This window comes from Tarenaya hassleriana, unplaced genomic scaffold (assembly GCF_000463585.1).
Source record: "Tarenaya hassleriana unplaced genomic scaffold, ASM46358v1 Cleome32, whole genome shotgun sequence".
NCBI lineage: Eukaryota > Viridiplantae > Streptophyta > Magnoliopsida > Brassicales > Cleomaceae > Tarenaya > Tarenaya hassleriana.
Window position 1 is genome coordinate 164,781 of NW_010966372.1, and position 11,304 is coordinate 176,084.

An 11,304-nucleotide genomic window follows, 5' to 3' on the forward strand; every position below is an offset into this window, starting at 1 on the left:
GGCCACGGCTGCTACGCCGACAATCACGAGCTGCTCCACGTGGTGGCTCAGTGTGACGGGGACGTCGGCCTCTGTGACTGCGGCGAGTGCATCGTGGCCGCCGCCGCTGTGGTGGAGGAGGACTGCCGGTGGTCCGCCGCCGGTCAGGTTTACTTGGACGGTTGCTACGTTGGGTATACGTATTACCCGTACGGGCTTCCCGGCAGTTCTTGCCACGGTATTTTGTGAATCTTGTTTTTTTAAATGTTTGGTTATCATCTAAAAATATCAAACTATAATATAATATTTTTAGAAAACTGAATTATAGAAAACAAAAAAATTTATAAAAAAAATAAAAATTTTCTAAGATAGATTGTAGTAAAAAAGAAGTGAACCGAAACCAATATAAATCAAATGTAAAATAATAACCCGAATTAAATAAATACTTTACCGAAACCAAACAAAATACCGGAAACCCCCATTAGGGTTTGTTTAGAAATTAATATTTCGCGTTTTGAGTTCGGGTTTTTTTGTAAATGGTGATTGGAGAAGAGGGTAAAATCGGAAGTACGGGAAAATCACTGGCGATCGTGGTGGGAGCAGCAGCAGCTCTGGTTATGGGTGCCGTTTTTCTAATGTTCCTCAAGCGTTTAGGCAAAAAGGGCGACGGTGAGTTATTTTTAATTAATTAATTAATTAAAATTTATATTCGCAAATAACCTTAATTTTTATTTATAAATACGGGTATAATTGTGGAATTTTTTATAACGTTTCTGCAGATTGTTGAAGGAAAAAAACTGGATAGGAATGATTTTCAGTGACCTGCCCCCAATCACTTTCCCGTTTTTATTATTCAATTTTATATAGTATATATACAACTTCTACACATATTCTCCAATCGTGGTTTGTAAACAAATCCGACTTATTCATGTATTGCACAAATATCCATATTTGACTTATTCATGTATTGGTTAAAATTGACTTTATTTAATCGAATTAATTAAATTGAAATTCAATGTAAAAATAATAAAAAAAATGAATGTAAATTTGATTGAAATTCGATGGAAAAGGGCATGGATATAATTTTTTTTTTACTAAATGAAAAAACGGATTCTCGTACTTAAATAAGAAATATCATCACCACCTATTTTTTTTTTCCAAAAAATTATCTATTTAAATATTAATTTTAAGATTGGGCTTGTCCGTGTAAGGTGGCCCAATAAAACTTAATTCCATATATATGTGTATATATATATATATATATATATGATATTATTGGAGATGTTTTAGTTAAATCTAAATAAACGAGATTTCAAATTGGATGCGTGCGTGTGTTTTCCTTGACTGGGAAGCTCTTCTCCTTGATGGAGCGAGTGAGTGCTTAGGGCAAAATATGGTTTTGAGTCGTGAAAAAGATACTAATTTTCTTTGAAGATGGTTGATCTCCACATGCAATGAATCCATCACTGGTTATCGTAGTTCCCGCGAATTTCCATTCGTATTCTTCCTCGAATTCAGGTGAAGAGCTGAGGGCACTGTTCGGCGGCGGAAACTCCTGAAGCTTTCGGAACCTGTTCTTCGTGAATCTCCACTGTGTCCTTTTCGGATTTCTACCGATTTATCGAAGTGTCATTGTGTTATAAGATCTGGGGTTTTCTGGGTCTGCAGATTTTAGGGTTTTGCCGGTGAGGATTCGCTCGAATGCGGATGGGGTTGGCTCTAAATTTCCATCGATGAGATTGTACTTTGCTTGAATGCTTGTTGCTTTCGTTGTATAGGGATTTTGACCGTCTCTTCGTCCCATGAGAAAAATTTGTTTACCATCCATTTGATAATGTTTCAATGTAATGAATCCATTGATGGGGTTTTGATATTTAGGCAGAAAACCTGCTCTGTAATTGATTTTGTTTAAATTGCACTCACTTTTCCTCTTGGTTTTGCTCCACTTGAGTGTCTGCAAACTAAGAATTTGCATCCAACCTTTGACCAGACCAAAGTGTTTGGTGTCTTCATTCATCTGTCAAATCAGATAACTCTGTTTTGCACTGAATCTGTGGATGAAAATCTAGCAAGCTCATCCTGGGTTACTAGACCAGGAAGGATTAGTAATTTCACAGAACAGTTTTGTGTCTTGGCTAGTTTATTTAGCTTTATGTGTCACTTCCTTTCTGGAATTTTGTTCATCTCCACAGTTAGAGAAAGATTCTATATGTTGACTAGAAATATATTTGGTGCATTGCATTTGTGTTGTGTAACAGGTCCTGTTTCTAGTGATCTTGATTTATGGAAGAAGGGATGACCATTAATGAAAGGGCCCGGAAGGCTATTATGACAGCAGGGATGTTAGGTATTCCACCAGAAAAGGCAAAGCGAGCGCTTAGGCAGCTGTTGCGAGTTTTTGATAGGAAATGGGAGCCGATTGAAGAAGAGAACTATCGAGCGCTAATAGACGCATGCTTTTACGACGAGGATGAAAAGGTACGCACTTTAATTTTGTGAGGTTGCCTTCATAGGGGTTTTTTTGTTTCTTTGTCTGATCTATATTGGTTTTACCAACTTTAATCTTTGCTCCGAATTCCGATAGGAAACAGGTAAGAAAGAATCCGTCATTGAAGTGAACGAGGACAGCAAAAGCCCCGTTAAGAAGCCAAACACTGGAGGACAGCAAGGTGGACAGAATGAAGGTTCCCCTAATGGTAATAGAGGGAAGAATGTGATGGTAATAGACCGTTCTACTTCTTCTGCTTCGTCCTCTCAGGCTGTCCAAAGGCAGCAACAGATTGTCGGGAGTGATCGAAAGAGGAGGTTCAAGAACATAGGGGACATATCTAAAGGAACAGAGAAAGTGGCTATCTCTTTGGTTGACGAGGTCGGGAATGAGGATGTGCCCTCATTTACCTACATTCCTCAGAACATTGTATACCAAAATGCCTATGTGCATATATCTTTGGCTCGGATTTCTGATGAAGATTGCTGTGGAAGCTGTGAGGGAGATTGTCTCTCAGCTATGGTTCCATGTTCTTGTGCTCGAGAAACGGGTGGAGAATATGCATATACCAAAGACGCATTGCTGAAGGAGGAATTTCTGGACACATGTATCCGAATGAAAAAGGAACCTGAGAAGTTTGAGCATACATATTGCCAAGACTGCCCTCTGGAAAGAGATGCAAATGAGGAGAAACCCGGAAAATGCAATGGTCACTTGATCAGGAAGTTCATTAAAGAGTGCTGGAGAAAATGTGGATGCCATATGTTGTGTGGAAACCGGGTAGTACAGCGAGGGATAAGGTGCAGATTGCAGGTAACATTTCTAGAAGGCCACGCAATTAAATTGTATATTCTGGTTTCACTTGTAGACAATATCCATAGTCTTATCTGTTACCCTTATGAAAGGTTTACTTTCTTGTGATTTTCGCTAGTATATATCGTTGTTGCGGTCTGTGAACATTCACTCGTATTTTCTAGTCTGACTATTTACTACCTTATCTATCTTTGTAATTGCCTGACAAGCCAAGATTTATGTTTCAGGTCTTCTTGACCCAGGAGGGAAAAGGATGGGGTCTGAGAACATTGCAAGATATGCCTAAAGGAAGCTTTGTTTGTGAATATGTTGGTGAAATACTGACCAACACAGAGTTGTACGAGCGGAATATAAGTTCTAGTAGCGAGAGACATACTTATCCAGTGACCCTAGATGCAGATTGGGGTTCTGAGAAGGAACTGAAGGACGAAGAAGCTCTCTGCCTTGATGCCACATTATGTGGAAATGTCGCAAGGTTTATAAATCACAGGTAACGGTTGAAGTGTATAGCACAGAGATATCGTTGCTGTTTTTTTTTCATACTTCCATAAATGTGGCATGGACTGTTCTGGTGAATCAGCTTTTTGTTTATTATCCCAGCCTTCTTTTCTTGTTTTCTCATGTATCATATGATCATTGCAGATGCAATGATGCAAGTATGATTGACATTCCGGTAGAAATAGAAACTCCTGATAGGCACTATTATCATGTAAGTATATGATACCTCATTCTGGCTGGCTAGAATTTGTGTAGATTATCACAGCACAGAGATATCGTCCCTTAATTATCATAGTTATTGTGTGTAAACTCACAGAAATCCTTGTTTGTAGATTGCCTTTTTTACTACAAGGGACGTGAAGGCCATGGAGGAGCTAACTTGGGTAAGTGGCAGTTTAGCTAATGGATTACATAGTTACAGATTCTTGCATGGGCAGAAGCTTTCGCAGTTCCCAAATGATAGAAGTATGGATATTGAACTGAAACTAGAGAAGATATTGCGGGACTAGGAACTGCGTTATCTGTTCTCTTTGGTTAGACTGTTGCAGAATCAGGTGAAACATCGAGACATACACATCAAAATCTGTCCAAACAGTTTTTTTCTTCTTTTGTGCTGTTGATCACAGGATTATCTGATAGACTTCAGTGACCACAGTCATCCAGTGAAAGCATTTCGATGTTGCTGCGGAAGCAAATCTTGCAGAGACGTAAAACGAAAGGGTCAGTTATTTTCTTTCTGAGCGACTTTACTTCCTCGATTCATAGGTTTTTGTTTACGTGCTTTTTTTTATATACAGTTGCGGCTCCAACTTGTCTGGTTCAGTTCGATCTACGGGCTGAAATACCACTTTTGTCATGAGATCAAAGTCAGAAGTTCTCTCTAACCATGACTTACTTTTGATATGACAGGATCTCGAGAGAAGACCTCTGTAAGAAGAACCATGGTTTCTGCTCAGAAACAACCAGGTGAGTGAGACACAACACGAGCCATTAAACTGAAAACTGCATATCGGGTTCAATGGTTCATGTTTCAGTACGAGGTTTGAGCCCACCCGTTGTTAGGACAATGGCATTTCATCTCTTGAACTATATATATATGAAAAAAAACAAGAATAACGCATTTTCTCGTAGCTGCAGAGACGAGATCAGTGACTGTAAAGAGAGGATGAGAAGTGCTTGGCATCTTTTAGTCGGAAACACAACACAACTGAAGATTAGTGACTGAGTAACACTAGAGAACATTCCTGGACAATCATGAAGAAGAAGAAGAAGAAGTAGAAGACAGATTTTGCACGCAGACTTCTAACAAATCTTTTGGAGGATTGATTTCGGAAAAGAGAAGAAAAAAAATTTGAAAATGATTTGTTTTTGGTACATTAAGAGGTTTCCTTCTCAGGGCCTAAACAATGCAAAATTGATTGCTTCTTCGTACATTGCATCCTTTATGCGTTTTAATCGAAATCACCCCTTTCAAATTTCAATCGAGTTTTTTAAAGCTATAAATATTTGAATATATACACAAATATATGCGTGTTTGTGTATATTTGTATGTATAGACGTGTATTTATATATAAAAAAATTGCAATGAATCGGAAGGGAAGATTATTATTAACGAACAGAAAAAAAAAGAAAGAGAAATATAGTTGGGCCGGGCAGATGTTTTAGTTGAAACCGGGTCAGCCCAATATCTGACAAAACCCTAGCTCCATTTAATCTTCGTATAAAAACTCTCTTTGACGGGGATCGCTGCTACGCAAATCGAAGAGCTGCAACAATGTCGAAGCGAGGTAAATCTCTCTCTCTGTGTAGTATTCCTGTTCTGTATGTGTATGGAGTATGTTCATATGAGAGCGAACTTCTTGAACTGTGTATCGTGTGCTTGTTCCTCGAGAAACTGTGATGAGAGAGGGATGTTTGCGTTGTTTCGGTTTCACTGGATCGTCATGTTTCGTTGTCTGTCGGTTTTCAATCTGATTGTTTTGTCTGTTTAAGGAGCTAAACTTAGGTTTCAAATGGTTACTTTGCCCCGATCTGTCTTGTAACTATAATACTCTTCGAAAATGATCTTTCGTTACCATTACTATTGGGCTCTTGGTGTTCTCTTACATTTCGCTGTTTATGGCGTTTAATCTCGTGAGTTGAACACGAAAAACGATCGTCTGCTGGTTCTATATACTTGTTCATTGTTCTGAAATTTTAGCGAGGCGAACTGAACATAGTAATGTCTGTCTTTTGCTGTAAGAGGTAATTTGAAATCTAATTCGTTGTGAACAATTTATATGGAAAAAAAGGACGTGGAGGTACCTCCGGGAACAAGTTCAGGATGTCACTGGGTCTGCCAGTGGCAGCCACGGTGAACTGTGCGGACAACACTGGGGCCAAGAACCTCTACATCATTTCCGTGAAAGGAATCAAGGGTCGTCTCAACCGTCTCCCATCGGCTTGCGTGGGTGATATGGTCATGGCCACCGTCAAGAAGGGGAAACCCGACCTAAGGAAGAAGGTGCTACCGGCTGTCATAGTGAGGCAGCGCAAGCCTTGGCGCCGAAAGGATGGTGTCTTCATGTACTTTGAAGGTAATCGACACTTATCAATTCGTGTGTGGCTTGGAGTGTTGGATCAGTGTTGACTGAACAAGGTTTGTGTTTCTTTTTGGCAGACAATGCTGGTGTGATTGTCAATCCCAAGGGTGAAATGAAAGGTACATTACTATCAATCTTCTGTGTGGGATCGTTATCTTTGAGGAATTCGGTCGTCCTGCCATATATATCTGGCTGGATAGGGTTTTGAAATGGCATGAATATTTGAGTAAGAGAAGAAGGGTCTTTAGATTTGGGGTGATGTAGTCTAATGATGTGTTGTGGTGTGTGATCAGGATCTGCGATTACGGGACCGATAGGGAAGGAGTGTGCTGACCTCTGGCCTAGGATCGCCAGTGCTGCCAATGCTATCGTTTAAATTCACTTTTGCCTCTTGTTTTTTTTTTTGGACAATTTCTTATTTCTGTTGTCGGGATTCCATTTCTTACTGCAACTGGTTCAAAATTTTGTTCTGAAACTTGGATCTTTGTTTCGTCTCTTTAATATCAGAAAATTATGTTGGGCGAAGTTTTCATTGGGCATGTAATCGAGTTTTATCCTTTTCTACTATGCCCAGTTTTAATTTAATGTACAGGAATTTAGCTGTAGAAGACGTATTTGGGTCCTGATATAAGAAATACGAATCCAGATATTTTGACGGAAAAAAGCAAAACTATGGAAAACAATATCTGAAAATCGAATGAAGGAGATGTGGTTTTTGCATTTCTCTCACAGAGTGGATGAGTGTCATAATGGCATCAATCAAGAGCGCATGTGTCCAAGACTCCAAGGTAGAAATGGGAGTTTGATCTCACATCACTCCGTCTTTTGGGAAGAGCCTCTGGCGGAGGCGGAGGCACAGTACTCAAACAAGCTCCCGTCGAAGCATCTCCTCACAGCCTCCTTGGATAAGTGACCGTTCTCGTCTTTCGCCAGCCAGTAGAGCACTCCCCACTCCATTTTACTCGCTCCCCTGTGTTTCACCCTTCACATGAGTTTTTTACAAGCAATGTGTGTGTGTGTGTGTGTGTGTGAGAGAGAGGGTACAGACCAGCCGAAGAAGTCGAAGGCATTGCGGTTGGCCTCTGTCATACTCCATATCTCCCCGAGTGTCAGCTTCTCAGGCACTGTGCGCGCGTATTTACTGAACATATTCTCCAGATTCACCGGAATGTATCTGCCAATTCCCCACCGTGGAAAGCTCTTATATATCAACTAAGCCCAAACAGAGTTCCGATGAGAAAAAAGAGACAAGGATCTCAACCTTCCCTCCGTGTCATATGTTCCGGTGTCGCTCCCGTGTTTGGCTCTATGGATGTTTTCTACGTAAATCGGGAAGGAAAGCGATGGTACCCAAGTCTGATTCGCAAGGCAGACAAGATGAGAAACAACGAGGTTAAGCATGATCGACATGGCATGTATGTGCAGTAGCTTACAGGCAGTGTATTGTAGCTCAAAGCAATGTGTATGATCATCGTGAGAAAGAAACTGGAGATCATGTTGAAACCGAGTGCACGGAATCCTGCAATTATATACAGAAAGAAGGACGATCACTTACATAGAAAGCTTTGATTCTTTTCAACAGTATAAAGATACGCCTCATCTTTCTTTTCTTGTTCTTCGCTTATACATGGAAACACACAAGTAAACGAGTGTACGGATCGATGCATTCTTCAGTTAGATCACATTGTTTTGGGCAGTAGAGACGGATACCTTTGAAGGTCTCCGAGGGGTAGATGATACCGTCGCCATCTTGGTCGAAGAAGGCAGCGTGCTGCTGAAGAACAGACATGTTCTGGTGCTTGTGACCCCATGTCCCGTTCACGTTTTCCGTGTCTGGAGCCACCATAGCTCGAGGAACATCTGTAACCATTTAGAACAGACAACCGCGAACTAGCTTGTTTCATCATCTTCATCGGATAAAAGTGAAAATGGATGCATGAATTTGCAGAACCTAATGATCGATGTAGAACACTCGCCTCTTAATATTTCACATGAATCCCTCGAGTTTCCATTTTCTTCGAAGAAATTCAAAAGAATCTAAAAAGCACACGCCATTTAAGCATAGATTCCAATGTGTCGATCAGTAACTAAAGCAGAGTGATCGAATCGCTGTATTGTGAAAGAAACATGAATTTCATCTAAGAACCGAAAAACGTATAGATGATCCGAATCTGAACAATCAAACTCAGTTCGAAAGATTTCGAAGCCCCAAACTCGAATCCAAGACTACAGAGAAGTAGAAATCGGGAGATGCAATAACTAAAGACAAAATCGTGAAGGAATGTTACATGGCTTGGGGAGACGATCCTCGAGATTAGTCCGGACCTTCCTCTCCGCCGTGACCGGAGCCTTCTCCGCCGCCGTGGCCATTGACTCGGCTCCTACTTCCGTCGCCATCTCTCAATGCGTGCGTGCGTGTGTATTGAACATTGATGGAGAAGGGGTATTTATATGGATGCAGGGAAAGCGCATAACCGCAACAAATTTCCAATCACCTCGGATGGAGAGTTGCCACGTGTTCTCATGAATAATCCACGTGGATTTTTATCTTAGTTAATTCATATGAATATTCTTATTGGTCTGTATGAAGCGGCAATATGGCTGCATATAAAAATGTTTTAATTTAGAAATGCGAAATTTAAAATCTGAATCATCATAATTATTATTTTTTTATAAATATCTATTACTCAAATAAATGATTTAATATTACATAAGTTGAAACGAACCATTTCCAATCAAATAAATTTATGTGTATTGCTAAAAGTTAATTTTAAAATTTAAAATATCACTTGTCTAAAAATGAACATATTTTTATGAAAATATTTAGATTTTTTTACGAAATTTTAAATCACTTTTACGGTTATATTCACAATCGACAAATCGAAATTATTGCTAAATTTCGGTTAAACCCCTAAACAAAATGTTTTTTTATATTATTTTAAAAGCATGAGAAGTACAACTTGAATATGTTTGTTTTTGGTAAAGGACATGAATATGTTGTTATATCAATTTATTTTCGCAGAAACCTTGATAGTTTATACTATAATATCTTCCTCCGAAATTTCAGTAGTTTTAACGATTATATCAATATAACAATGAGAAAATTCTCCACGTGTTTAAAACTTTGCAAATTTATCAAAATTGTTAATTTGTTTGAGTTTTATAATATTTAATGTATTTAATGCAATAAGCAACCTTTGACCAATCAAGAAATAGTAAAATTAAATAAAACATTTAAAAAGGGACCGAGAGAGAGAAAAACAAAACGACCAAGCAGTGGGTCCCCATCAGCCTTTTACGTGTTCTATAAAATAGTCGTCATACTCTAAGTAAATCTTAGCCATTGATTGGATGACCACTAGCTAAACGATGGAAGATCCAACGGTCAGTATGTAAACAAAAAGCTGGGGACGAAAACACGTCAGAAGGAGAAGGCAAATAAGGCCAAAATGCGTCTTCTCATGGTTTAGGGGGAGAGAGAGAGAGTTTATGGGAAATCGAGAAGGCAAATACTGAGGGGACGCCATAAAAAAGGTATTTCTGTTTGGTTCAATCATTCATTGAGGTGTCTGTTCTTGATTCGGTTTCGATTTTCGTGCTCCTGCTCGAGTAAGATTCCATCTTTTTCGACGATTCCATCTTCTTTTGGGTTTCTCAGTCACTGTTCGCATTTCTATCGCCATCTTCGATGGGATTTTCTGGGTTTCGATCAAATTTCCGAATTACGGGGTTTAAGAATCAGTTTGCTTTTAGGTGAGTTTGTATACCCACAAGGGGATTAGCTGATTACTGGGTTGATTTTTAAATTTTGCTGGGAGTTCATTGATGGGCTTTTTGTCCCGGATTCAGTTCGATTTTCGCGTTTCGGGTTCGAAGTTAACGATCAGTGAACTCGGGGGATAATTTATTCCTGTGTTATGAGAAGGATTATGCTGATTTGCGCATTAAATTGTCTATCTTCCTTTTTCCCTCTCTGTCGCTCGAAGTAATTTGGTTTTAATTGATATAATTGTCTTTGTCGGGTTTATTTTAGCTCGAATAACAGTGTTCGAGTTTGCTGATTCTGGTAGGCTCTTGGTCGTATTCTTCTTCTTCTTGTGGGGTTAGTTTTAGTTTGGATTTTGGAAAGGACAGAAATTTGGCGGTATCTTACCTAGTTCGTCGAATGCCGGGTCTGTCATCTTGAAATGTCCTACGAAGTTTCAAGCTGAAATTCCTGGTTTTGATGGGGTTTTGAGAATTCGGGCATGAGGTGTTGACTTTTTACGACTTGAAAAAATTCTGGGCTATGTTTAATCAACGAGCTTGGGCTCTTAAAACTGTCTCTTTGAGGTTGAGTGTTTCAAAGGTTGAGTCTTTTTTGTTGCATAGTTTTAATTTGACGAGTTGAATTTCAACGGCCGTATGCTCATGGCGACTCCTCCTTACACGTCCCTGTGGCTCATCAAAAGCCATATTACCTTTGCCAAAGTGGATGTGTAATTCCATTCCTTTTGCATTGATTCCATATCTTATTTATGGCCTTTCTGCTTCCGGATGTAGACGTCTCATCGTCTCTTTGATAGTTTCACACGGCCTATGCCTGAAAATAGCTTTAGTATTTTGGATAGCATAATGCATCATCTTCCCCTTGTTCTTTTTATCTGTTTGTTTGTGGTGTTTGTTGAGGCTTAAGGGAGACCTCTAGGGGGAGAAAGATCAAAATCTGGTGAGAGAGGGGTAAGTGTTTGTGATCTAAAGCGAAAGAAAAGTAAAAGAATATGCCCTAGCGAGTTTTTGACAGAACAAAATATAGGATTTGAATTATGGAATGAGAATTTGTTCAATGGTTCATGTCCTCCACAAAGGGTCTTTTCCCATATGTGACTACTTATTGATGGGGAGTCTCGTGTTTCTCTATTCATGCATCCGAGTTATGACCCTCCTTGAAAAGCTAACGCTCTT

General features: G+C 39.4%; 5 protein-coding genes across 12 annotated transcripts in view; 4 read left to right on the forward strand and 1 right to left on the reverse strand.

Annotated features, from left to right (window-relative positions):
- LOC104820764 (cysteine-rich repeat secretory protein 39) overlaps nucleotides 1-938 on the forward strand; it is a 2,162-nt gene extending 1,224 nt beyond the window's left edge. The window contains exons 3-5 of the mRNA XM_010551348.1: nucleotides 1-217; nucleotides 532-648; nucleotides 759-938. Of these exons, the coding sequence (XP_010549650.1) occupies nucleotides 1-217; nucleotides 532-648; nucleotides 759-766 (342 nt within the window). The 3' untranslated portion in view covers nucleotides 767-938. The remainder of the gene's footprint in view (nucleotides 218-531; nucleotides 649-758) is intronic.
- A 320-nt stretch (nucleotides 939-1,258) lies between these two features.
- Nucleotides 1,259-5,259, forward strand: LOC104820765 (histone-lysine N-methyltransferase SUVR4). 3 transcript variants are annotated; one of them, XM_010551350.1, is made up of 9 exons: nucleotides 1,259-1,691; nucleotides 2,238-2,457; nucleotides 2,564-3,280; nucleotides 3,508-3,770; nucleotides 3,923-3,989; nucleotides 4,111-4,161; nucleotides 4,405-4,498; nucleotides 4,688-4,744; nucleotides 4,910-5,259. In XM_010551350.1, exons 2-9 carry the CDS (start codon nucleotides 2,263-2,265, stop codon nucleotides 4,945-4,947), a joined length of 1,482 nt encoding a protein of 493 aa, XP_010549652.1. In that variant the 5' UTR covers nucleotides 1,259-1,691; nucleotides 2,238-2,262; the 3' UTR covers nucleotides 4,948-5,259. The 3 variants fall into 3 exon arrangements, with proteins under 3 accessions (XP_010549652.1, XP_010549651.1, XP_010549653.1); XM_010551349.1 differs by having other exon boundaries at nucleotides 1,259-1,664; XM_010551351.2 differs by having other exon boundaries at nucleotides 1,259-1,664; nucleotides 4,916-5,259.
- Nucleotides 5,260-5,461: 202 nt separating this feature from the next.
- LOC104820767 (60S ribosomal protein L23) lies at nucleotides 5,462-6,892 on the forward strand. The gene is made up of 4 exons (XM_010551354.1): nucleotides 5,462-5,565; nucleotides 6,070-6,354; nucleotides 6,438-6,479; nucleotides 6,654-6,892. The coding sequence occupies exons 1-4, from the start codon at nucleotides 5,553-5,555 to the stop codon at nucleotides 6,734-6,736; spliced, it is 423 nt and encodes a 140-aa protein (XP_010549656.1). The 5' UTR covers nucleotides 5,462-5,552; the 3' UTR covers nucleotides 6,737-6,892.
- Nucleotides 6,755-8,757, reverse strand: LOC104820766 (peroxygenase). Its single transcript, XM_010551352.1, has 6 exons — nucleotides 8,649-8,757; nucleotides 8,071-8,220; nucleotides 7,794-7,879; nucleotides 7,622-7,716; nucleotides 7,409-7,534; nucleotides 6,755-7,330 (listed from the first exon to the last, which is right to left on the reverse strand). Exons 1-6 carry the CDS (start codon nucleotides 8,755-8,757, stop codon nucleotides 7,174-7,176), a joined length of 723 nt encoding a protein of 240 aa, XP_010549654.1. The 3' UTR covers nucleotides 6,755-7,173.
- A 1,042-nt stretch (nucleotides 8,758-9,799) lies between these two features.
- Nucleotides 9,800-11,304, forward strand: part of LOC104820768 (protein PHR1-LIKE 1) — a 4,887-nt gene continuing 3,382 nt past the window's right edge. For 2 of the 6 annotated variants that reach the window (XM_010551358.2, XM_010551360.2), the window contains exon 1: nucleotides 9,976-10,113. The gene's annotated coding sequence lies outside the window, so the exon portion shown is untranslated. The other 4 variants (XM_010551359.2, XM_010551357.2, XM_010551361.1 and 1 more) reach the window with 4 other exon arrangements.

Coding starts and splice junctions, on each gene's coding strand:
- LOC104820765 (XM_010551350.1), top strand. CDS start 2,263: ATGGAAGAAGGGATGACCATTAATGAAAGGGCCCGGAAGGCTATTATG. Junction 2,458..2,563: donor TTTACGACGAGGATGAAAAG/GTACGCACTTTA, acceptor GAATTCCGATAG/GAAACAGGTAAGAAAGAATC. Junction 4,162..4,404: donor CCATGGAGGAGCTAACTTGG/GTAAGTGGCAGT, acceptor TGTTGATCACAG/GATTATCTGATAGACTTCAG.
- LOC104820766 (XM_010551352.1), bottom strand. CDS start 8,757: ATGGCGACGGAAGTAGGAGCCGAGTCAATGGCCACGGCGGCGGAGAAG. Junction 8,221..8,648: donor GGATCGTCTCCCCAAGCCAT/GTAACATTCCTT, acceptor AAATGGTTACAG/ATGTTCCTCGAGCTATGGTG. Junction 7,535..7,621: donor ACATATGACACGGAGGGAAG/GTTGAGATCCTT, acceptor GGGAATTGGCAG/ATACATTCCGGTGAATCTGG.
- LOC104820767 (XM_010551354.1), top strand. Junction 6,355..6,437: donor TGTCTTCATGTACTTTGAAG/GTAATCGACACT, acceptor TCTTTTTGGCAG/ACAATGCTGGTGTGATTGTC. Junction 6,480..6,653: donor TCCCAAGGGTGAAATGAAAG/GTACATTACTAT, acceptor GTGTGTGATCAG/GATCTGCGATTACGGGACCG.